General features: G+C 38.3%; 9 protein-coding genes across 9 annotated transcripts; 5 read left to right on the top strand and 4 right to left on the bottom strand.

Moving 5' to 3' along the window:
* Window positions 1–20: 20 nt before the first annotated feature.
* GCK72_017861 (uncharacterized protein) lies at window positions 21–1,190 on the top strand (the record flags this gene model as incomplete). The annotated part of the gene is made up of 5 exons (XM_003112716.2): window positions 21–94; window positions 147–290; window positions 337–760; window positions 810–898; window positions 947–1,190. 5 exons carry the CDS (start codon window positions 21–23, stop codon window positions 1,188–1,190), a joined length of 975 nt encoding a protein of 324 aa, XP_003112764.2.
* A 319-nt stretch (window positions 1,191–1,509) lies between these two features.
* Window positions 1,510–2,951, bottom strand: GCK72_017859 (uncharacterized protein; the record flags this gene model as incomplete). Its single annotated transcript, XM_003112286.2, has 3 exons — window positions 1,510–1,752; window positions 2,549–2,626; window positions 2,841–2,951. The coding sequence occupies 3 exons, from the start codon at window positions 2,949–2,951 to the stop codon at window positions 1,510–1,512; spliced, it is 432 nt and encodes a 143-aa protein (XP_003112334.1).
* GCK72_017860 (uncharacterized protein) lies at window positions 2,007–2,381 on the top strand (the record flags this gene model as incomplete). Its single annotated transcript, XM_053732285.1, has 3 exons — window positions 2,007–2,072; window positions 2,117–2,199; window positions 2,246–2,381. The coding sequence occupies 3 exons, from the start codon at window positions 2,007–2,009 to the stop codon at window positions 2,379–2,381; spliced, it is 285 nt and encodes a 94-aa protein (XP_053581198.1).
* A 1,265-nt stretch (window positions 2,952–4,216) lies between the features above and the next one.
* On the bottom strand, window positions 4,217–4,833 carry GCK72_017858 (uncharacterized protein; the record flags this gene model as incomplete). The annotated part of the gene is made up of 3 exons (XM_003112498.2): window positions 4,217–4,417; window positions 4,470–4,681; window positions 4,728–4,833. 3 exons carry the CDS (start codon window positions 4,831–4,833, stop codon window positions 4,217–4,219), a joined length of 519 nt encoding a protein of 172 aa, XP_003112546.2.
* A 1,705-nt stretch (window positions 4,834–6,538) lies between these two features.
* Window positions 6,539–7,148, bottom strand: GCK72_017857 (uncharacterized protein; the record flags this gene model as incomplete). Its single annotated transcript, XM_003112618.2, has 3 exons — window positions 6,539–6,739; window positions 6,792–6,997; window positions 7,046–7,148. The coding sequence occupies 3 exons, from the start codon at window positions 7,146–7,148 to the stop codon at window positions 6,539–6,541; spliced, it is 510 nt and encodes a 169-aa protein (XP_003112666.2).
* Window positions 7,149–12,019: 4,871 nt separating this feature from the next.
* Window positions 12,020–15,578, top strand: GCK72_017856 (uncharacterized protein; the record flags this gene model as incomplete). Its single annotated transcript, XM_003112751.2, has 8 exons — window positions 12,020–12,154; window positions 12,399–12,482; window positions 12,675–12,797; window positions 13,215–13,315; window positions 15,012–15,122; window positions 15,179–15,259; window positions 15,310–15,450; window positions 15,497–15,578. 8 exons carry the CDS (start codon window positions 12,020–12,022, stop codon window positions 15,576–15,578), a joined length of 858 nt encoding a protein of 285 aa, XP_003112799.2.
* Window positions 15,579–19,870: 4,292 nt separating this feature from the next.
* Window positions 19,871–22,849, top strand: GCK72_017855 (uncharacterized protein; the record flags this gene model as incomplete). The annotated part of the gene is made up of 2 exons (XM_053732284.1): window positions 19,871–20,026; window positions 22,577–22,849. The coding sequence occupies 2 exons, from the start codon at window positions 19,871–19,873 to the stop codon at window positions 22,847–22,849; spliced, it is 429 nt and encodes a 142-aa protein (XP_053581197.1).
* On the bottom strand, window positions 22,568–23,237 carry GCK72_017854 (uncharacterized protein; the record flags this gene model as incomplete). The annotated part of the gene is made up of 3 exons (XM_003112702.2): window positions 22,568–22,859; window positions 23,009–23,112; window positions 23,160–23,237. 3 exons carry the CDS (start codon window positions 23,235–23,237, stop codon window positions 22,568–22,570), a joined length of 474 nt encoding a protein of 157 aa, XP_003112750.1.
* A 293-nt stretch (window positions 23,238–23,530) lies between these two features.
* GCK72_017853 (uncharacterized protein) lies at window positions 23,531–25,002 on the top strand (the record flags this gene model as incomplete). Its single annotated transcript, XM_003112588.2, has 4 exons — window positions 23,531–23,693; window positions 23,740–23,960; window positions 24,005–24,727; window positions 24,778–25,002. 4 exons carry the CDS (start codon window positions 23,531–23,533, stop codon window positions 25,000–25,002), a joined length of 1,332 nt encoding a protein of 443 aa, XP_003112636.1.
* Between the last annotated feature and the right edge of the window lie 90 nt (window positions 25,003–25,092).

Here is a 25,092-nt window from a genome sequence, read left to right as displayed (position 1 = left end):
ATTCTACCGTACTTTTACAGATGATAATGAAATGGGTGGCGGTTCTCTTGATCTCATTGTGCACTGTAGGAACAGAAGCTTCTCCAGGAGACAGGTACATTTCTAGAGATTATTTTTAAACTTCTAACGTCTCTCCCAGTTTTCAGAAGTATCTGGTATCAAGAATGCACACAAATCTGTATAAACAGATACAACTGCTCCAGAACATTTGGAACATTCGACTGGGTTCGTGGAGATTGTTTTTGGTGTCGATACGAATGTATGTGGGAGACAACGGAACATTTTGAGAGGTGAGCATTCAATAAAAATTGAAAATCTAATCAAAAACTCTTTCAGTAACTTCGGAAATGTTCCACAATTCCACGGAAAATGGCCGTTCCTTGCCATTCCTCTCCCCTTCGGATTCATCATTCAGGAGCCCGCCTCCGTCATTTTCTCACTTCTCAATCTCTTCACTGTATATAAAATGCTTCAACGATTCAAACGAATGAAGGATCTTCCGAATCGAACAATGTGGCTTATCTATGCTCATGTTGGAATGTTCACCTGGATTTCTTCAACTCTTTTCCATATGTTCGATTGTGATATCACCGAGAAAATGGACTATTTCGGAGCTTACACCTTCGTCCTATCGGCCTTCTATGTCTCATTAGTGTTCACAAGTCCTCAATTACAGTATTCGCTAATAGGAAGAAGGCTCATCAAACTGATGCAACTATTGTTTATCGGAGTATTCTTGAAACATTTCAAAGATATGGCGGTTAGTTTCTCTTTCAAATCATCTAAATTTAAAATTTCAATTGTTACAGACCCACTTCGACTATGGTTACAACATGTTCTGTTGCATAGCATTCTCTCTCTGCGCCACCGCTCTCTACGCCCATCATCTCTATAGAAGGTTCGCCAATTTATTAGATGAAATCATATAAAATCATTTCATTTTCAGAAAAATAAATCTCGGTTCACTCCAAGAGCCAGATATTCTCCTCATGCGACTCATAATTTGGGCGAATCTCGCTACTGGCCTGGAACTATTGGATTTTGTTCCAGTCTTTTGGATTTTCGATTCCCACTCGCTGTTCCATCTGGCAACTATTCCGATTCCAATCTGGTGGGCTGACTTCTTGGATATCACGTATGACTTGGATTCAACTGTCGATAGAAAATCAACGATTCTGAAGATAGCTTAAAGCTTTAATAACTGAATGTTTTATCATCAATTTTACTTGTATATTTCGTGAAAACTCAATGCATCTAGTCGTCTTCTTGTACCAATGTGATCTAATGTGATTTTCCTGTAAGGGCATTTATTTCTGTTTTATAACTGTTTTTCAAAGCATTGTGTGATAAATAAATCTGCGTGAAGCGGAAAAGATATTAATGAAGAATGATTTATGTACAACTCGTTAAAGGCATCAAAATGATCATTGAAATGATTACACAAAATACAGAAAATAAATGGAATTTTGTTAGGAGTTGTTAGGGGGAAAAGTGAATTATTGAAGATTTTCAGATCTGCTCATCGGCAGAAACGTCACGAACCTTCTCGACGGTGAATTGCTCGAAGTTCTCCCATGGCTTCTCCCAGACGGAGACTTGATAGATTGCACGGTTGCCTCCGTCCTTGGCCTGACAGTTCGATGCAGTCAACTCGTGAACTTGCATCTCGCCCTTCTTGCACGATGACTCTCCGACGAGAACCTCGAGTTTCGTGTTGACTCCAGCGACGACTTGCGTTTGAGCCTTGATGACCTGGAAAAGTATTATGTTTTGTCATCACAACATTTGATTCTCCCCGATTTGCCAACCATATAATCCTTTTTAACGTTCTACCCTCTTTCTCTCCAATATTTATTGATCAAAAACACTTTGTTCTCTCATCATTTTCATGTCTTGTTTGAAATGTTTGCTCTTCACCTTATCTAGCCTCTCAATCGATCGTACTATCACTTTTAAATTCATTTTCTGTCTTCACTTTCTTTCATTTCTGTTATTTTTCAGGAAAAATGAGAACCGACACGTCAGAATCTTCTTACACTGTTAGCTCGGAAGTATCTGTCAAGCAGAGAAAAGTATGAGATTTTTGAAGTTGAAAAATAATATATAAGTTTTTGAGGTCGTTGAGGAGTTGCCACAAATTGGTTATTCTCTTGATGAGCTGAATGCGAAGAGAGTTGAGCCAAAATGGCGTATTGCTAGGTTCGGTTCACATAAACATATTATTTTCTAATTTCTGATGCTTAAGATTCACAGCGATTGGTATGTTCTGGGCGATTTGGGGAGCACTACTCGCTGGCTCCATCCTTATCATTGTTCTCAACAATCATGATGTAGCGAGTACCACTTCGGCTCCAATCACCACTACCACCAAAGGAAAGTAAATCATTTGCATGGAAAAAATGTTGATTATCACCGAAATTTTTGTTGTAAAAGTGTCAAAATGAAGAAATTTCCACCACTTCAATCAACGTTATGAATGTTTGCCGAGCTTCAGAAAACATACTGCTTTCTTTTTCAGTCACATATTCTCACGAGAAAGATCACAAACCTTGATCGGAACGAAGTAGTAGGGTCCGTTGTTCGATGCTTGATCGTTGATACCCTTCACGGCCTTCCAGGCGTGAGCCTGCAAAAAAAGAAATGGATTGACGTAGTCACAACTTCTGAATAGAATTCGCAGAGCCAGAAATTCTAGAAATTGACAGAGCAGTACAAAATAGAAGTTTTACTTCCAGTTTGACTTTTTGCTCATTTCGAATGTAACAGGAAACGGTTACAATTCGAATACTGTATTATTCTGATGAAGTGAGGACGGAAAACAGAGTAAATTAACAACTTACATGATACTCTGGCGCAGAAGCGTCTTGATCTTTGAATCCACCAACCATACTTGCGTTCACTGTAATTGTAGCACAACTGACAATGAAGGCGACGACGAGAATGGCTTTCATGGTATGTGTTGTTTATCGATCCGCGTGGTGTCGGGTGTCTCTCTAAAGTAAACACTATTTCGTTTGTTGTGAGTCACGGGAAGGCGGGGACACGCGAGGAATTGAGAAAAAGTGGAGAGTCTTGTGATATGAACTGAACAGTAAGAGACCACAAAAACAAGTTTTAGATAAACAAACATTGCGAATTTCATTGCTTATAGCAACTGAGCAATAAAACAATTGTGGAGAGAAAGGAAAAAAGTAAACGGGCATGAGGAATTGGAGAAGTAATTGGGAATCGTAACAGGTGAAACGTTGTGAAATTGAGAAGAAACTGGGAAGAAATATTTCAAGACTTTTAGAAGAATCGGGGAAAGAAAGGTTTCGAAATAGTTGCTCTCAAAAATGGTCGATTATTGTCATCGTATTACATTATGATAGCACTATTGTTTACATAACATTTAAAATTTCCAGATTGTTTAATGCTAAAAATAACATGATCAATAACAAGAATCGTAGATGAAAGCGCTTAAAGCCAGATGTCGTAAAATGAGCTGCATTTTCCGTAAACAGAAAGCGGTGCTCAAAAAAGCGCGAATTTAAAATTTATTTTTGAAAGGTTATATATCAGATCTCGGATCAGATTGATAGGGGAAGGTGGATCCCAATTAATTATCAGAAATTTTTAAAATGAAATTCTTTCTCGTATTTTAATAACTGCAGTAAGGAATAAACACTACATAGAATTGTCGATGAAAAGATGTTCCAAATGAAATGAGGAAGGTAGATAGTCACTAGTCACTATGAGAAGTCTTGCTGAGGAGATAAAAACCACTCGAACAAAAGAACTGATCCAACTGACATAAGTGTATTTGTGGGAGATAAGATCCACTGGACACGAAACAGCTGACATCAGAGTGACTCAAAAAAAGTTAACTCTGATTCTTGTTGATGAATGATTTTTTCTGTGACCTATTGTCGAAATAAAAAAAGTGATACCCGGTGTTTGCGGACTCAATGCTAATTTTTAATAATTTTGCATTGAGTCCGCAAACACCCGGGTATCACTTTTTTTATTTCGACAATATTTATGTTGCATCGAAAACCCTGTTCTGCTTTATCGATTATGAAACGGGGTAAACAATTCAGAATCCGTAAGGACTTATCCAGAATGTCTCTAAGAAAATGCTCGTAGCGAGCGAAACGCTTTCATTGACACTATCAACACTGTTAACTTCTGACCATTTATTCAAGTGTAGCAGTTTAAAGAAATTTTACAATTCTTTTCAATATGGCAAAGGAATCTTTGTGAGAGTAACATATCCTCCATCCATTTGATGAATAATTTTTATAGCAAATTTGGGTCCTTTGACTATCATCACTTTCCGATTTTCGCCATCATCGAAAGTCGGGGAGTCATGAGGAAACCAGTTCATTTCGGCAGCGCTCAAACGAATGTACTCAAAAGTATCAAGTTGGAAGTAGTGCTAAATGTAAGTGATGGTTTAGTGTAAAAGAATAGTAAATGAACTTACGAACCTGAATGAGTGAGTTCACTTCTTGAAAATTTATGTTAGTTCGCGCAAGATGAACAATTGGAATATTCCAAAATGACTCCAGTGGCATCCTGTTTCGCGGAATATTTCTGATCTTAATTTCTTTAGCTTTTACCACTTGAGGAAGGTTCATAACATTATCAAGAGAAGCGTCTCCAGTACCACAATTAACTAATTCAATTTTTTTCAAGTATCCTGCAAATCTATCAATATTTAAAACGTGGATTTCGAGTCAACCCACCCGGTTTGAGAAATGGTAAGAAACACATCACTTCATCTTGATTCCCACAATAAAACATGGTGAAGTTCTCCACGATAAGTTGATGATTCAATGAAGCCAACATCATTTTAGACAAGTTAGAAACGAGGTGTATTTGTTCTTGGGTCACGTCTTCCATTCCAGGAACTTTATGAATAACTGTAAGCTGATTGAAACGTGTTTTATTAATTTGAAAGAATAGCTTGCAGTTCCGGCATGGAATGTCTATATTATATTATAGAGGTCTCATTACCTCTTGATGACTTTCTGTGCTAACAATAAGATTGAGGAACTAAAAAAGAAAGAGTTAATCCACATTTTTTGAAGAACAATCCATGCCGAAAAAACTTTATCGACCTTCTAACTTTAGAAAACTATTTTATCTGGAGCTGTCGATGGTCCGGACACTAAAAGTTGAATCTCCGTTTGGAAACGTGTTGAGTTAAAAAAGAGTAAAAATAGTGTTTCGGATTCTCAGCTTTGATCAATTAATTTGAAGCAGTGTTGCCAAGTAGGAAGTTTTTTAGAAACGTTCCGTTGAGATAGTCAACTAACAGAACAACTGCTATGTTTCTGACATTTTGTAAACGTGCAGCTCCTTCCAGTACATACTTCTACTGACTGATAGAACTTCAATTGAAATGCTTCTGGGAAAGAGGTGTCAATTAACAGAAAACTCAAGTTCTTTACTTTTGATATTTAAAATCATAACAACCGATTTCTGTCTTCAAACTTACATGAAACAACTAGATTCTTTATTTTGATATTGTTGTCCTGGAGGACCATTCCCATCTTGTTCACAGTCTTTTCAATAGTCGTCTCATCTACAGTTCTGAAGAAAATTCCGAGTAATGCTTCCCACCAAATAATGTGAAGGAAATTTGTGAGGCTACAGTCGAATCTTCTTCCTGTGCTCTTTTGCCAAAATTCCATAGAAAACGGATAAGTTGAGAGTCTCAGACTCGTGAAGCACGCTGGAAAAATGTCCACCAAGTTTTCAGTTCGTTTGGAACATTTCCGTAGAGATAATCTGTTTTAATTGTTAAATAATCACACTTGAATATTAGATGCTTACCTTGTTTCATAATCTAGAAAATCGAAAAGCTTCTTGGAAGCAACATACGGTAAATCGCAGAAAAAATGCATATTTTCAAACGAGGAATCGATTGTCGGTTTATTGAGCTGTGTACGTAATGGTGCAACGAGGACTGGGAATCTTCCACGTCATCTGGCAGTCCGTGTTGACATTAGAAAAATGTAATAGAATGCCCACACCCGTATCACTTCATACACACAGTACCGCACGAAAGATTATGAACGTTTGGCTAAATTACAAATATTGTTTTTATCGCAAAATTAGAATGTCCAAATTTTGAGATTCATCTTCAGGATAACTAAATAGTTTTTTTTTAAAGTTTTTAGTTATCCAGTTATCTGCAGAAGTACATACTTGACGAAACTGTGAGAATATTCAAATCAATGTGACCTCAAATCAACGTGGCCATCCAATGTGCTTTTATCAGAATTCATTACACAATTACACTCACAGTAAAAAGAAAATAAGAAATGCTTCTTTTTTCTGTGATCTACCGTATATATATCCAGAACCGAATTCTTTTGAAACGAGGTAAACAATTCAGAATCCATAAAGAGTTATCCAGAATTTATTAGTTACAGAATGTATCTAAGAAAATGCTCGAACCGAACGAAACGCTTTCATTCACACAACCAACACTGTTAACTTCTGACCATTTATTCAACTGTAGCAGTTTAAAAACATCTTAAAATTCTTTTCAATATGGCAAAGGAATTTTTCTGACAGTAACATATCTTCTATCCATACGATGAATAGTTCTTATAGCAAACTTGGGTCCTTTGACAATCATCACCTTCCGATTTTCGCCATCATCGAAAGTCGGGGAGTCAGGAGGAAACCAGTCTTTTTCGGGTGCAGAGAAACGAATGTACTTGAAAGTATCAAGTTGGAAGTAGTGCTAAATGTAAGTGATGGTTTAGTGTAAAAGAATAGTAAATGAACCTACGAACCTGAATGAGTGAGTTCACTTCTTGAAAATTTATGTTAGTTCGCGCAAGATGAACAATTGGAATATTCCAAAATGACTCCAGCGGCACACTATCAAAATTGCTAATATTAATTTGTTTAGTTTTTATCACTTGCGGAAGGTTCATAACTTTATCAAGAGGAGCATCTCCAGAACCACGATTAAATAATTCAATTTTCTTCAAGTATCCTGCAAGTTTGCCAATATATTAATAAAATTGATATTGAGTCAACCCACCCGGTTTGAGAAAAGGCAAGAAGCACATCACTTCATCCTGATTCCCATTATAAAAAATAGTGAAATTCTCCACGATGAGTTGATGATTCAAAGAAGCCAACATCATTTTAGACAAGTTAGAAATGAGATATATTTGTTCTCTGGTCACTTCTTCCGCTCCATGATGCTCACAGATAACTGTAAACTGATGAAATTTTATGTCTCATTACTTTGTACTACGTAAAGAGTAACTCGTAGTTTTCTCATAAATTTTGTATTACTTCTCGATCAGAGTTTTACTGGCTGTTAAATTCTTAAAAGGTGGCTGATCTGGAGATAGCAATTTACAAAAAAACTGCAATAGTTTTGCCTAGATCAACATAATAATACAAGAAGACGCGTTTTTTGGTCATATGGACTCATAGCAAAATATTTTTTCCTCCAAACTTACATGATATAACTAGATTCTTTATTTTGATTTTCTTGTTTTTGAGGATCATTCCCATCTTGTTCACAGTCTTTTCAATAGTCGTCTCATCTGTCGTGTTGAAAAAAACCGCGAGAAACGCTTCCTTTAAAATGTTATAGATCCCGTTCGAGAGACTATAATCAACCTTTACTTCTGAACCCATTTGCCAGAGTTTCATTGAAAATGGATCAGTAAAAATTTTCATATAATCGAAGGAAATAGGAAAAAAGTTCACTAAGTTTTTCGTTCATTTGGAACATTTCCGTAGGGATAATCTGAAATGTTATTAAATAATCACACTTGAAAACAAGATGCTTACCTTGTTTCATATTCTAGAAAGTCGAAAAGCTTCTTGGAAACTACATAAGGTAAATCACAGAAAAAATGCATACTTTCAAACGCCGAATCGATTGTCGGGTTATTGAGCTGTGTACGTAATGGTGTGACGAGGACTGGGAATCTTTCACGTCACCTGACAGTCCTTGTTGACCTAAGGAACATGTATTTAAGGGACTTTCCTCACCCGTATGAGTTCATATACACAGTCCCGTCAAAAGATAATGAACATTTGATTCAAAGCTGATAACAACCAAATTAAATCAAAAAGTTAAAACTCAAAAATATTTTCCGGATACACTCATATCATCTGTTTACTTTCATAACTTTCAGCACTACTTCCAACTCTTTCAAATGCTGTATCATGAAGAGAGTTGAAAAACTGGTATCCCACATTCGATAATGACAGAAATCGAGAGTGAAGACAGCCAAAACTTTAAAAGGTGATATAAAGTAGATCTGTATAGAGAAGATGTTGTTTTGAGAACAATTTTATTGTCGTATTGAAAAAAGTAAAAAAGTTGTATTATTGGTTGAAATGATAACATTGATATAAGATATACGAATAAATTGCTCTGAATTGTCAAATCAAATTCTTCCAAATTTAAGTGTTGTTCCACATGATTCAGACTCTTTGAGGAGAGATAAATCATCTGAGTTTCTGAAATCCAGAGTTTTGGTCGGGGCATTTCCATTGAACTGATATTGTTTCTGTTCTTCACTTCCAAAAGATCAACTCTTCAACCCATTTTCCAAAACACACTCTTTGAAAAGTATGTCATGTTTATATTTCAAAAAGTCACAACTCTTTTTTCTCTTCTTTTTCTTCATCTCCTCCTCAATTTTCATCCGTTTTCTGGTTCCGGAAGGGACAACTCCCCAGTGACACTTGTCGCTTCGAACTCTCTCTGTACTCCGTTTCCCTTTTTTCTTCTTCATTTTTTCAACTAACCCATGACCAAATCTGTGTATGTGTGTGACAAAAAGACTCAAAAAGAGTCATTTGGCTGAGTGCCAACAACTGCTTTTCTCGAGTCTCTATCCTTTTTTCTTCCTAAATACACAACATTTATGTCTCTGTTTTGGCTAGAGTAAAAGGATAAAATGCATTTTTTCTTCTTTTTCTTCTATAAATGGCATTTCTTTTTTCCACTTTTTCCATTTTTATGCCTCCTATCTTCTCGAATTTCGTTTATTTAGGGTCCCCTTGCAGTCTGTGTTTTTTCGTCTTGCTTTTTCGTTATTCTGTTTGTTTTTTTGAATTTCGAAAGAGGAGAGATCAGATGAACTTATCTGATCACATTCTGACGTCGTTGTTGTTCGATAGTCAAGGGATGGAAAACCTGAATACCTACAGATAACTAGGGGAATAGTGGACTTGATACTGCATATCATTTCTACATCTGGAGTTTTGTTGCATAACTTCCATCATAGCCGCTTCCTCATGGAGAAAGTGTTTCGATAGAAACTACAGTAATCGTACAGTAACCTAATCTCCAAATTGTAAGCAATTTCAAGAGAAAGGGATGAAGAATTGTGTAATCGAAAAGTACCAACCCAGGTTACTTTTTTTAGAATAAGTTCCAGTTTTGAAAAAAAATGTAGCGATCGATTTGAATGGTTTTTTGAAAATGGGAAACTTTGAGAGCCTGTCATTGCACCAATATCGTATCAAATTGCTCCAAAGGAAGACTTTTGGATTGAAATTAATCCGATCTTCATGGTTGTAGTTAAAAACTTATTTCATAGAAATCTGTTTTTTTATATTCATGATTGTCTGATTTTACACACCAATCCTATAAAAGGGCTGGCTTTTTTCCATTTACCCTAATGCATGTTTACCAAAAAATGTTCCCCCATAACGCCCACTTCATATCTGAAACAAAAGAAAACAATTTATCGAACCAAAAGTTATTTGACCAACTCATATTCCCAATTGTGTCGACAAGTCATTCTTCATCCACTCTCTTCCTTCTTCCACTTGTTTCTTCTATTCCATTTGGCCTCATCTTTTCTTCTTGTCCACAACCATCAATACCAAAAATAGCTCTAAGAAAAAAGGAGAAGAAAAACCTTCTTCTTCGTCGTTTTCTTCGTCTTCCAATTGGCCTCGCGGCTCCCCTTTTCTTCTTCTTTTGCTCCCATTAATTCATTTTTTCATGTGCGCGTCTCTGTTTTTCCTCGCTTCTATCGTCTTCTTGGAATCCCAGAAATGTGCACTTCTTTCTATGATTTTTTGTGGGTCAGCAAGGGAAATGGAATTGGTTTTAAAGCTAGCTCCTCATCGGCGTGTTTTTGTTTGTATTTTGATGGAAAAAGATTCAGAATGAGTCCAGTTTCTCGTCCATTTCATAGAGTCTAGATGATTATAGAGAGCTACCAGAATCCAACTCGCCTAGTTTTTCTCTTTTTGCATTTTTATATTTTTCACCTTCGCAAATTCAAATTCAAACAAATTCTGAAATGACATGACAGCAATTTTCGGTCGGTTGGAAGTCGGAAGTCGGTGCTTCCGGAAGTCAAACATTTGTGTGGGAGTGAAAGCAACAAGTCACATGTGGAAGGCTTGACTCGTATTTCCAACTGAGAAAATTGCTGTGTCACGACACAGGACATGGACCATTTCTCTTTTGAACGTCAACTTATTATTTCTTTGTTGAGTTTTTTCTTTTCTTCTTGACGAGAAGCTCTTCCTTGTAAGGTACAAAATACACGTCTTTTTGAAGAAAATGGGAGTAGTATTTGGGAAATCCAGAAAAATATGTGACTTGTATCAAAATCTTTCATAAAAAATGTACGGTAGGACATAAAGAATGCTACAGTTTCAGCTTTCAGTTGAGAATTATGAACTGGCCAATAATGTAAACTTTTGTAGGTTATAACGTAGTAAGGTAGTTCTTTGTTTTTGTAGTTGACAACTTTTTTATTCGATTCCTACCTAGGGAGTTATAGATCAGCAAAGTGTCCCCTATTTAGGGAGTTATAGATCAGTAAAGTGTCCCCTATTCATTTCTGTGTAGCGTGGAGCAGTCTGTACTGATTGCCTATAACTTTTCCGGTGGGCCTCTTACCATAAAGAGGAAAACTACCAAAATAAAGCTCTATGTTTAATCTACAGATTCCACTAATCGCTTAACTTATGGAACAGTCAGAAACATCTTAACAGCCCTTCAAAGAACCTCAATTTCAACTGGAAACTACATGTATTAAAATTTAATGACCAAAAGTTAAGCTGGTTTTTTAAAATAAATTTAACTCTCTAAAAAAGAGAATTCAAAATATAACACTGGTTTTACAGACAATATCAGTTCTTCGAAAAGAAGTCTAGCTACTGTAACAGTTATTTCAGTTTCTCTTTCTCGGTGTTCAATTCAGACAGTATCATTTTCGAGATTGGTAGGGGTACTCTTCAAGATTTTGTCAGAATCTCGTACAAATCTAGAAACTCTAGAAAAAATTAAACCATAAATCCTATAAAAACTCTATATGGTTGCTTTTCAAGTACCGTTCCGAAAAACTAGACAGTAATGAAAACCTAGATTTTGAGGACAGAAAAGTCTGAATTTTGTGATATAGAGCAGTCCCTGTTATTACAGGACCCACAATTTTACAGATTTCAGATAGATTACAAAAAAAACTTGTCTTCTCTTCCAGTCTGTTTGAACCCAAAATGAACTCGCCAAAAAATATGACGTGCACTTCGAATGGATGTGATTGTTCATCTCTTTGGAGTCAGTTAGATCTCTCTCTTTTTCGTTCTTCATGTTTCCAAATGTCCATCTTCTCAACTTCCTGTGTCCCTTCTTCCACTCTTCTTTCCCATCACCACCATTTCCGTTCCTTTCTATTCCTCCATCTCTCTCTCTCTCTCTCTTCCCGATTCCCATTCCCCTTCTCTCTCTATCTTCCGTGTCGCTCATCTTCTGTTGTTGCTCGCCGCTTCAAAAATGTTCGAAAAATGGGCGTGGTCCCCCTTCTCCCTCTTGCTCCCGGGTGTTGTGCTCCTTGGCATTTCGAGCCAAGGCTCAGTTTTCTTTTTTTCAAGACCACACACACACACATGCTCCATCACAACAACTGGTGTGAGTGTGGGTGCTCTTCAACAACCACGTGGAAACGTATTTTACCCGCCTTCTCTAACTTTTTTCTTAAACTAAAAAGTGATTAACTTCAGGTCAAACTTGTGAAAAATGACCACCACTTACAAACGGACAATTCTAATCACTGGAGCAACTGACGGAATCGGAAAACAAACGGCGTTGGACCTCGCTGCTCATCCAGATAATTTTGTGATCATTCACGGAAGAACCGAAGAGAAATGTATTGTGAGTGGATAGAGGAGATATTTGATACTTTCTGATTATTACGAATCTCTCATTTTCTTATCAGGGAGATATCACATTCTATTCTTTTTCGAAGCCTTCTAGTATTTTCTTTCCCATGTTGACCAGTTTCGTCAGACTCCCTTCTCCTCAAAACAAGCTAGATTCTCTCAACAAGTAGACGATGTTCCTCTCATGAATATTCATGCATCTTCTACCAATTCTCAATTCTTTTTTTTCATTTCAGGCGACCAAAGAATGGATCGGGAAGGAGAATGGAAACAGTTCAAACATCGACTATGTGGCAGGAGATTTCGCAGTTCTGAAAGAGGTAAACTCTTAAATTTACCATAAATAACATGCCAAATGACCCCAAAAAAGGCTGTTCTCTGATATCTGAAAATGTGTTTTCTCCGGTTTTTTGTCTTTTCCTATTCATCATAAAAATGGGGCAGACGACTGAAAAACTTGAAAAAGCTGAAAAAAAAACATGTTTTGACCGAAAATGTCTCTCGAGTTAAAGGTCGCCATCATTGCTGAAGAGGTCGAACGTCGATTCCCAGAACTCAATATCTTGTTGTGCAATGCTGGGGTACTGTACCCGCGGAGACTGGAGACCAAAGATGGAATGGAGTCCACTTTTCAGGTAAGGAACGGTGGGAGATCAGGAAGGAATGGAGCTAGGGTAGGATTCCTTGAAAGACGACCTGTAACTGAATCGACAAGTTCAAATTTGAAAGAGAGGGTTCTAACAGAATTCTGTAATTGAAGATGAACTTATGACAAGTTTTTTTGTTGGAGAAGACTGTATTAAATTCAGATTTCTGACTACGTTTGATACATCCGTATGTTCTTTCACTGAAAAGTTATGAGTTTCGGAAGAAGATGAAGTACGATTTCTAATTATTGTGAATCTTGGATCCTATAACTACAATCCTTCTGAAACAGTTGTTTCGAGAAATCAGATCGAAATCCAGGACTTATCTGTCACTTATCAAACCTTGTCTACCCATAAGTAGATTATTTCTGTAGATTGAGTGTTCCAAACCCTTCCGAATTCCAGGTCAACTACCTCGCCCACTACCTTCTCTGTAACCTCCTTCTCCCAGTTCTCAGCCACAATCGATCAAATGTAATTGTAGTTGGCAGTGTACTTCATACGTGGTAAGTGGTATCTAAACACACATAACAGCTGCTTCTGAGTGCTTCTACAGTACTCGTGAAATCCAAGATCTTTGACCATTTCTAACATGTTTTTCTGTTTATTTGTCTGGAAAAGTTTCCGTTTTCCAACTCGTTTTCAACTCCCTCTGAAAATATTTTTTGTTGGTGTTCTCCAATGAAAACACCATGTTCGGAAATCGCAGACTGACATGACATTTCTCAAGACAATCTAATTGAACGTTCCCTTCTCGCCTGTTTTTCTTCCTTTTCCTTTTCTTTTTTTCCGGTTTGCAACATGGTTTTTTGAGAAGAAGGCAGAGATTGGAGTTGACGAGAACAAAGAAAAGAGCACCATTTCAAAAGGGGAGGAAGGGGGTCAATTTTTGAAATTGCATCCGATATTTCCCCTGGGGGAACACACACACAAACACACAAACCAAAAAGGAATAGGACGAGAAAAAATTGAAAAGGAGAAATGGAGCACTTTCTGAAATTCTCTCTTGAAGAGAAAGGGAATATCAAAAAACTTTGATCTGGATAAGAAGATTCCTTTCCTTGGATGACGTTTTTCCGAGAAATTGTCGATTTGAATTTCAAGAAATAATAGAAGATGATAGTATCTGTATACCAAGTTCTGACACAACTTGCAAATATTAATGAAATCTGTCTGTCGTGCCTTTAACGCTCTTATAATACAAAGTATCAGAACGAACGAGCGGTTTAGAGAACAATTCATAAACTTGGATTACTGTAGCTACAGTAATCCTGCATATCTTTTCCAGCTAAAACCGTTTAAGTTTGAGACTTTGCGGTGGTCTCAGAAGTTATGATTTTGTTTCAATTTTTTTTGAAGATATAAAGCCAATCTAGAACTTCACTTTTGATGTTGACAACTTTTTTTCAGAAAGACATCCCTAAAAGTTACAGTCATTTTACAAGGGAAGTTCATGACGAGGTGAGTTGAACTTTTTCTAAAAATTGGACCCCTGGTACTTTCGACCCTGCTGATTCCAAAAATGCAAGAAAAATCAGCGAAATGCTCACGTGAACCGAGTTATGACCCGTCAAACTTGCAATTCTACAGCACAAGTGTCGATGAAAACGTGAAAAGCTTAACCACGTGAACAAATTGTAAAGTTTGACGGGTCATAACTCGGTTCACGTGAGCATTTCGCTGATTTTTCTTGCATTTTTGGAATCAGCAGGGTCGAAAGTACCAGGGGTCCAATTTTTAGAAAAAGTTCAACTCACCTCGTCATGAACTTCCCTTGTTAGTAAAACCACGCTAAATTGTGGAAATTTTTCTGAAATCTGTAGATTTCAAACGGTCAGAACTACCTTGAATAATTCTTTACATAAAAGTTGTCAACTATAAAAATGTAGATCCAGAGTGTTCCTTTTTTGACAAAAAAGATTCAAAATGAAATCTTTACTCGTGACGTAAAAAATGAAGTCTGAAAGTTGATTGTTTTTCAAGGATTACGAAGATTACTGTAGCTATCCTAGAGTGTACTTTCAATCTTTTTTTGCTTTAATTAACGTTCCATGCTGCTCTTTTTTTCGAAGAATAGAGAATCATGTGCTCACCACAAAGCTCTCTCTTTCCGCCATCTGTGATGTAATTTCCGTAATCGGAAGCTTTGGTTTCCCGACACAAAAAAACAAGAAATTAATTGAATTCCTCTCTGTTTTCCAGGCCATCGTTGGATTGGGCAGATGTGATGGCTGAAAAAGAATACGAGAAGTATCTACAGTACTCAAGATCTAAATTAATGTGTCATCTGATGGCTTTCGCTCTTCATCGAAGGTAAAAGAACACCTTTGAGTCTCGGAGAAATGAAATTGAAACGTATCGGTTTTCAGAATGAATATCGCTCGACAACATGTCAATGTGAATATTATCGAATTGGGAAAGGAAAAAGAGTCGAACAATAATGGGAAATTGTAAGCATGTCGTAAAATTAGAGGGGATTCCTAATATTCTGAATTTTCAGACGCACCACATCTGCCCTCTCTTCTTCAATGTCCACATTATCCATTTGTCGTCAGGCTGGAAATCTTGCTCAACTAATCGAAGGTCCCTGTCTGGAAAAGATTTCTGGAAAGTATTTGGATCCGAGTGGAAAACAAATGAGGTTAAAAAAAACATTTTGAAACTTTTTCAATTTAAAATTCCTTCAGAAGCGGCTCTGACGCCACCGATGAACGTCTTCAGGAGCGTCTTTGGGCTTATTCAAAAGAGCTTTGTCATGATTACATGTAAATGCAACAAGTAGTGCTGTTATTCGATTAATTTTCAGCTAGAACTTTCAGCCATACCATTCCAGATGTTTAGCATAAAATGCGTAAACCGGTTTTGCTTTGTTCTCAGAATACACTCTCTCCCACACCCAAATGTTCTCGTCGTCGTCGTCCTTCTAGATTTTTTCTCTGACTGTACATTTTGAAAATTCCAAGTAAATAATTGTAAATGTTGTTCATTTTTCTGTTTTAAACATTTTTGTGATAGCATCTATCAAAAGTCATGACTAGAAGGTTAAATGGGTATCAAAGTTGGTGAAGACAATGTGAAAAATGGGGAAAAGAGATACATTTGTTGTAACGGAAAAACGGTTTCCAACTGGGTCAAGGGTGGCTATTACTTTTTTGATTAAACATGATGTTGTAAATTATTATTATTATTCTTTTCGACGGAAACACTTCTATGGGCGGCTCGCGTTGAAGAGATCAATGTGGTTATGGGACGGCAGGATTCAGATGCACTTCTCATTAACCGAGGCGTGCAGTCATCATCTTCGAAATGTGTGAGAACTAGTGAGGAACAAACTGGCGGAGCGATTTTCGGAGGCATTCGAGCACTTTCCTTTAAGGTGTCACTGGCTGATGTGGCTTCTTCTTCGATTCGGGATAGTGATCGGACTTCGAGATTCCCGATTTCTGAAATAAATATGTAATTAATTCGAAAGCTCCAAAATATCTTACCAATCTCATCACCCATTACGAAAACACTATCAGCATCGGTGCCAGAACTCGCATACGTTGTGCACCCGGAAGAAGTCATCGTGCTTGTCATCGAATCGAACATAGCACATTTATCATTACCAACGATATGAGACGAAGATGCCGAAGAGGTTGTCATAATCGCCTTGTCCCCCATATTTCCATCTTCACTGTTCATCATCAACACTTCTTCGCCAAGCCACCCACGTTCAATGATCGTCTTCTCGTCGCAATCGGAGCCGACATTTGATGTTGAGTTCCAGAAGCTTTCCTAAATCTTTTTTGCAATTAATGCGAATCTTTAATCTACAACTCTTACGTGATTCTGTGACATTTCGAGATGTTTGATACGGTTTTCCAGCGATTGAATATATCCCAAAAGTCGAGATCGTTCTCTTTTCGAAACTTCTCGACGTTCTTCCTCTTCTGATGGTTCAGAGCACATCGATGAAGCCATGATACGTCGAAGTGTTGATTCTTTGTGTTGGTTGAAGCACTTACTGAACTCGTTGAGTTTCTCATCGTCGTTATGGCCTTCAGATCCACCACTCTGTTCACTGCTTCCACACCCCAAATCTTCACTTTCATCATCGCAATCATTATGTGCAGCGGAAGCAGCATGAGACATAAGACTTTGTCTCTGTTCATCAAGATACATACACAATTGGCGAAGCTCATCAACTTCTCGCTCTTTCGTGCTCAACTTCTCTTCAACGTTCACCATTTTCTGGTGGTACGAATGGACTTCTTGTTTCATCAGATTACTTGTGTAACGACCAAACTTCTGCCATTCACGAGCGAGTTTTCTGGTTTTTTGTCGATCGTCGTCAAGAAAACAACACAGGTCACGAAGTTCTTTGTTGCTGACTGTCAGCTTCCGATTGTCTTCTTTTAACATCCGAATCTCGTTGACATGCATCTGAAATTGAAGAAATTAACAAATTAATTCGTTTAGAAAGAAATTAACAGCCTTATTGAATCTTACTTACGCCATTTTTCTCTGTTTGAAAGAAGTTTTCAAAAATCCAAGAGCACATATTTTCGAATAAAAATAGAGAAATTGAAAGCAAGAATCTATTAATTAAAAGCCGGTCACTATTGGTGTGAACCGGTCGTTTCTTGAACAAACAAAAGCTATGCTGTCCGGCGGAAAGAAAGAAATTGATATAGAAAAATGAGGGATTAAAAGTCAAGTGGCTACTGACCTGAACTCTCCTATTCGCATCGTTCACTACATCTGATTGCATTCTCATCAGCTTCTGATTCTCATCGTCCAACATTTTACACCGATGACGCATGTGCTCGTATTGAAGTTTTGAAGCCGAGTATTGCATTTGCTGAAACACAATTTATAGATGGGATTCTCTTCTTGGCACAACTTACATTTCTAGAAACGGGAACAGCGTACGAAGGTGTTGCTTGAGGAGTAAGTGAAGTGGGTGACGAGAGAACCGAGTTATTGCTCACCACGACTGTAGGATATCGAATCACCGGAGATCTTGCTGAAAACAACGATATGATTGAGAATTTCAATTACAAAACCTTACGCGGTGTCTGTTTAGATGTCGACGCACAAGATGATGATGACGACGAAGATGATCCGAGTGATGATGGCGTGGTGCTGCTGGCAATCGGAACATGGCGAAGTACTGGTTTGGCGTAGTGGACAGTGGATGCCGAACTGCCGCTATCGGACATTTTGGCTGTAAGACATGATCATTATATCAGAATGATAAAGATAATGATTGCTGGGCGTGGGAAAGAGGAGGAAAGATATAAAGATATAAACTGGCACTTTGAGAGGAGGGGAATTGAGATATACTTCTTTCAGGGAACATTATTGACTTTGGATAGTTACAGACAAAAGTTGATGCAGGAAACTACAAAAATAGATAAAAGTTGGACTTCACTGCGAAATAATACTTCACAGCGGATACTACAGCGTTTGGAGGAAAAAGTGAAGAGAAATGGCATGACTTATCAAAGGGCAAATAGTTGATGATCCAGAAGGATTATATGGGGAATAAATAAAATAACACACATATTTCCACAAGAGTTAAACGTTGATGATGCGCTTTTTCACACACGGGCCCTCTGCATTGCGGCACACGCCGGATAATCCGTCCGGAAATGCGTTTACTCAACAGCTCACGCTACGCATCCATACTGGAGAAGAGTCACTTTTGCAGCATGAGAAATGTGAGAAGACTTTGAAAATACTCGGAAGGCGCTAAGGATATTCTAGTGAGAGGGTAAATCACATCTGGTTCAATTGTCCAAGAGAAGAAGCATATGGAGAGTGGGTCAAAAATTAAAGGAGACACCGAGAACCATATGGATTCAATGAGTTAGTTTTTTTTCGAATGAGAACTTACAATGTTGCGTTTTCTGAAGATTGGAAGATGGGAAAAACAGAATAACAGAAGACGAAAGGTTCTAATCGGCAGTGTAAACGTGGTCAAGCTTTACATCTGCTATTTTCGACTTATGCTTCACTATTCTTGCAATTATTACGATAAACCTCTGTGAAAAATGTCTCTGACATTGTTTTGGGTATACAAAGGACAAAAACGTTGACATTATCTCTACAGTAACCTCCACATTATCAACATCATTTGAAAGTGTGATATTCAATCATTAATGGGTCATTAATGTGGAGAGAGCATAAAAACTTTCCACATTAGAAACAATAAGGTTATTTTTGAAAATGTTCCTTTGTAGGAGAGGGCATCCAAGTGTTTGAATCTGACAAACAGTTGTGATACAGTTTCACGTGGCAGATGTCTCTATCATATTGCGTCACCAAGGTGATTGTAAAAAAGAGAGAAAGAACATGCGCAATGTTCCATAACATCAATAGATCAAAGACTTCCGCGCAACACTTCTCCAGTTCACAATTGATAAGTGGTGGCACACAACTGAAGAAGATGCCGCCACACTACAGGCACAGCAGGTGAGAAGATTTGGTGAAAAAAAGGAAAAGAAAAGCGGTACCTCTTCTTTTGTCCTCCGACATTGACACGACGGTGAAAAAAGAAGCGGTATGTTAGCGCCACGAGGCTTCTTAACCTTGACGTGGGGCATGAAAAAACCAATGAAATCGACGACGGTGATGGACGATGAATTACCATTCTTAGTGGTCGTAGAGTAAAGTTTTCATTGAGAGAGCAGATAGAGAGGGATGAAAAAGAGGTAGCAGATGCGGCAAGATGAATCAGAAGAAAAGGTGAAGACGGCGTTTTGAAACGGTTTCAGAATAATTTCGCAGTGACCGAAGATAAGATAACCACTGCTCGTGACTCTAGAACTACCCGACTTGCCCAATATCTTCGAGAAGAGGTAAACGGTGGTGAAAAAAACATCAGCTGTTGCCTTCGCTTCTTCTGGCCTGATGTCGTCGCCAAGCCATAAAAAATCATTACAAACAAACGGAACAATAGGGTTGACCGAACGAAAAAAGGAGAAAATGATGCCTCCTTTTTTCTCCGTTTCTTTGTATTCAACCCTTATGTGAGATTTATAGCCCTAGCTGGCACATGAAGGAGGAAATGAGGAATGGAAGGACATAAGGATGCGCAAAAAGGAGAGCATCAAGAGGAAAAGAACAGCATGTTCTGTGTCGGAAACGATAAAGACGGAGATATAGAAAAACGGTGTACCGGAATGGCAATTAACGATTATAGGGAGGAAGTAGGACAGAGTGACATGTTGGTAGGTGGGTATTTACAAGAATGGGAAGAACTCTGAATGGGTTGAATGCGGATTCAAACAAAAGGACACATAACGGGATATCATGGAAAAACACTGATGTTCTGTTCATTTTGACCACACAGATCAACAGAACAAAACATTGTAAAACTGATGCGAAGCGCAACAGAAGACAAATGAGCAGAAGTGGGAGGAGTCGAAGTTGATGTCGGTCAGAGCAGGAAGGAAGGGGAGGTGGAGAATGAATGATGGATGATAGGCACAGGCACAACGGCGGAATGAATATGCATTTTCGAAAATGATATATGAAGTGTGGAGAAGAAGAAGCAACTAATACTGCTGAGGTGGGATTTGAGAAAAAAGAAACGGACAGAATGCCCACACACAATTATAATAGTATGAATTACTCATGGCTAGTCGAAACTTTCCCCGGCTGACTTCTTATTATAATACAACAATGAAAATAATAGGTTGAGGATGAGTAGTGACTAAATAGACCGACTAATTTCTTCTGGATCTGAAGCTTCAACCGGAATAAAGTAGAACAGATGAAAGTGTTTATTCAAGTTGGCAATAGTACGTTGACTTCAGAGAAATCGTATTTATAGAGTTGGAACAGAAGGTCGAAACCACCTGTACCTTGTGGGAAAAAAAATGACACAAATTGGAATTGACTATGTGGTACAGTACCAGTTTCCTGTGGGAAGTTACTGTGAAAACTGTCATATACGATTTGGCGCAAAAACGGAAGTAAATGCGTGACTGTGTGTCGAACGGTGAGCGAATGAATGAAAATGGACAACAGTCAAAGGTCTCGCTTCTTTTGGAGGTGTTGATGATGATTTGAGTGGAAATTGAAAAAAGGATTTGACGAGATAAGGTTTTCAAAGGGGAAAAGAAGAAAAAAGAAGAAGAAGGTCGTGAAATAAAAACTGAATAGAAATAAGATGGTATCGGTGAATGTTCCCACACGGCTAATCTGATCTAGTAGGTACATATAGAAGGGGATTAAGTCCACGATACATTGTAACAATCTCTCTTCTATGTGCACAATGTTGCAATGATGAATAATTGATTGTTGTTAATAGACGTATTCAGACTATGGAATGAGTACACCGTCGTCACGTAACCGGAAAATGTGGAGAAATGTGTGCACCTGCTGTTCGCACTCTACAACAATAACAAAACAAACCAATTATTATAACAAACGTTCCGAAAGAGGTGATGGTGAAAAATGGCGAGAGAAGACAACGGTCCGTCTTCACTTTCCAACGTGTACCGCATTAAAAACTCGAAAATATTACACAAGCGGAAACTCCCGGTTTTGGTTTCGCTATTTCGTTGCGGTTCGTCATCTGCCAAAACAGAAAGGTCGCCCAGTAGTCTGACCTTAAAATGCAAGTCGTTTGGTGAGAGAACAAGAGGAAAGAACACGGCAGGGTGCCAACATTTACACTGTCTTCACCTCTTTCAGGAACAATGTCGAACTTGGTTTGGCATGTAACGATTCTTTCGGGCAACTGTTGTACTTCGGAAATTATTTTTGTTCACGAAATGAGACAGAAAGAAAAAGAATCCGAAAAGTAGAAATTGATAGAGTTGTCGTAGAATATGATTTCTCTATTTAGTAAAGCAATGTACTGAAAACCTTTTTAGCAGTACCTTCACTAGAAAACCAAGAAAGGAACGTATGTGTGCTCTTTGAATTCCTAATCAGAAGCCTCAAAAACTAGCGAAAAAAGAACAAAAGTGCGGTTGTGAAGTTGGAGCAAATTGTCGGATACTTGAGAAAAGGAGTGAATCCGCGCGGAAACATTTTCCACTCTCACCGCTTTTTGCTGTCCTTGCCCAACGTAAAACCAAAAACAATGGAAAGTAAAGTGAATGGGAGGAGAAAGAAGCATTGGGCAAAGATGATGTAGAAGACACAAACACCTACTGTACGAATTGGACGGCGAATTCAAAATGATTGGCGGAAGTATTAAAGAAGGTTATAGGAATTTCCGAAGAAGCATCGAGAAAAAGTGATCATTTTCCGGTATTTGGTAACCAGATAAAACTGATCAAAGTTTCAAGTAGGTCGAAACCTTTGTTTTGTAATCGAACAAATGACGATTTTGCCAAAGGTGCCAATCATTCTCTTCGTCTTCTCGTTCGAACTGACATGTTACACTGTGAACGTTTGCATATTACCCCTGTTCAATTCTCCTTGAACCTCCTCTCTCGTGTTTTACACTTATCTGCGGGAAACTCGGGGATTTTCGTATTAGCTCACCTTGAGTTGGTGTCGTGAAGAGCATCTGTTCTCGACCTGAACAGATTTACAACTAATAAAACAACACACCACTCAGCAGTAACACAATCATGCATTGATGTTGACCAATAAGTTTGAAAAAATAAACAATAAATATGTTTCATTATGTTTCATTATCTTATTCACATGAATATTATCACAACCAGAGCTCTAGCAAGGGAGGGAGAGTAAAAGGAATTAAAAAGATTGAGAAGCGGTATAAATAAATAAGATATAAGAAAATTTTTACATTATCCCAGACCATGATCTTCGAAGAATCCTTGTGGAGTCTCCTCTTCTTGAATAAGGTCTTGAGCGGCAATCGCTTTGAGAACTTGCTTCTTGCTAGTCTCCTGAATCTCACCAGCAAGAAGGAACTCGTCAAGAATGAAGTATGCTTTCTCGAAGTTGAAGATGATATCCAACTCGCATACACTTCCGAAGTATTTGTCGAGAAGTTCGACGTATCGGTGAATGACTTCCAACGTGATCAACTCGTTGTCGTTTTGTTCGATGGCACAGCAGAAGTATAGAGATGCGTATCTGAAATTTCATATTATTGCTTTATGTTTAAAATTTTTCAGAATCAGAATGGGCTTAGAACGGAAAAATACATTTGTCAAACTCAACAAAAGACTTTTTAAACCATCGTGTTTCACTAAAGAATTGTTTTAAAGTTTGAAACAACTCACCGTTTGTACACAATCTTCAGATCCTTGTATTCGAGAAATGCGCACATTTTTGGTTTTCTGGCCAAGATTTGAGTGATGAGTTCTCGGCAGATCTTCTTCTTTTGCTGAAAATTGAGTTTTGTGCATCAGAAAATTGACGAAAAAGTATTACCTTATCGGGATATGCGGTGTACCATTTCTGAAGTCGCAACTTGCCTTGGCGACTGAAGAGGAGCATATACTGCATCATGACGGCTGAAAAAGAAAAGTATATAGTGAAATATAATGAAAAAAATTCTGAAAATTAACGAAACGCATGAGAATTCGAGCGAAATTCTGAAAATCAGCAGACATGTGGCTTCATCGATATTTACGAGACTCCGAAATTCCGCGAGCGCGTGTTGTTTAGTTAGTGTTTGAGCGCTCTTACATTGTCATCATCGGCGCTATTTTTTGGATAAGTTGGTTCGATTTCGCTCATTTTATCGTTCCATCCACTACTTTGTTTTTTAACTTTTGAAATCTCATTATCTTTTTCACAGAATGGGACAACAACAGTCCGGTTTCGGTGGAAGAGGCAACGACCGCGGTGCTGGAGATGGTGACAAGAAGGAAAAGAAGAAGTACGAAGCCCCAATTCCATCAAGAATTGGAAAAAAGAAGAAGGGATCAAAGGGTCCGGACGCTGCTAGCAAACTTCCAGCAGGTATGTCATTTTGTGTCTTTATTGCAAAATCATGATGAATTTTCAGTTACCCCTCATGCCAGATGTCGTCTGAAGTTGCTGAAGAGCGAGCGTATCAAGGATTATCTCTTGATGGAGCAAGAGTTCATTCAGAACCAGGAGCGGCTGAAGCCACAAGAGGAGAGACAAGAGGAAGAGCGTGCCAAGGTCGACGAGCTTCGCGGAACACCAATGGCTGTTGGATCTCTTGAAGAAATCATCGATGACCAACATGCAATCGTGTCGACGGTTAGTTTGTTTTGTTAAATTCTTTTCTTAAGATTTTATTTTAGAATGTTGGTAGCGAGCACTACGTCAACATCATGTCCTTCGTTGACAAAGAACAACTCGAACCAGGATGCTCCGTTCTTCTGAATCACAAGAATCATGCAGTCATCGGAGTACTTTCTGATGACACGGACCCAATGGTATCCGTCATGAAACTTGAGAAAGCCCCACAAGAAACATATGCTGATGTTGGAGGACTTGATCAACAAATTCAGGAAATCAAGGAAGCAGTTGAGCTGCCGCTCACTCACCCGGAATACTACGAAGAGATGGGAATCCGACCGCCAAAGGGAGTCATTCTCTATGGTTGCCCTGGAACCGGAAAGACCCTCCTTGCTAAAGCTGTTGCCAATCAAACCTCAGCAACATTCCTTCGTATCGTCGGTTCCGAGTTGATTCAGAAGTACCTCGGAGACGGACCAAAAATGGTTAGAGAGCTTTTCCGCGTTGCCGAAGAAAATGCTCCATCAATTGTTTTTATTGATGAAATTGATGCTGTCGGAACGAAGCGTTATGACTCTAACTCTGGAGGAGAGCGTGAAATTCAGCGTACTATGCTCGAGTTGCTCAATCAACTTGACGGATTTGACTCGCGCGGAGATGTCAAAGTTCTCATGGCCACGAACCGTATTGAATCATTAGACCCCGCCCTGATTCGTCCTGGTCGTATTGATCGTAAAATTGAGTTCCCGTTGCCTGATGAGAAAACGAAACGCCGTATCTTCCAGGCGAGTTTAAAAAATCATTTTAGGAAAATTTGAAACGAATTATCTTTCAGATTCATACATCCCGAATGACTCTCAGTGAAGATGTCAATCTCGAAGAATTCATCACAGCTAAAGACGAGTTGAGTGGTGCTGACATTAAGGCCATGTGTACAGAAGCTGGTCTGTTGGCTCTTCGTGAACGTCGGATGCGTGTAACAATGGAGGATTTCCAGAAGTCGAAAGAAAATGTTCTCTACAGAAAGAAGGAAGGAGCTCCAGAAGAACTTTACTTGTAAATGTGGTCTTTTTTATTTATTGTCTTGTCCCCTTTCCACTCATTTCTTTTATACCCACTCAAAGGAGTCCCGCGTTGTCTTATAACTGAT

Source organism: Caenorhabditis remanei, chromosome V, assembly GCF_010183535.1.
Source record: "Caenorhabditis remanei strain PX506 chromosome V, whole genome shotgun sequence".
NCBI classification, from domain to species: domain Eukaryota; kingdom Metazoa; phylum Nematoda; class Chromadorea; order Rhabditida; family Rhabditidae; genus Caenorhabditis; species Caenorhabditis remanei.
The sequence above is the reverse complement of the archived record's forward strand: the minus strand, read 5'-3'. Positions and strand labels throughout refer to the sequence as shown.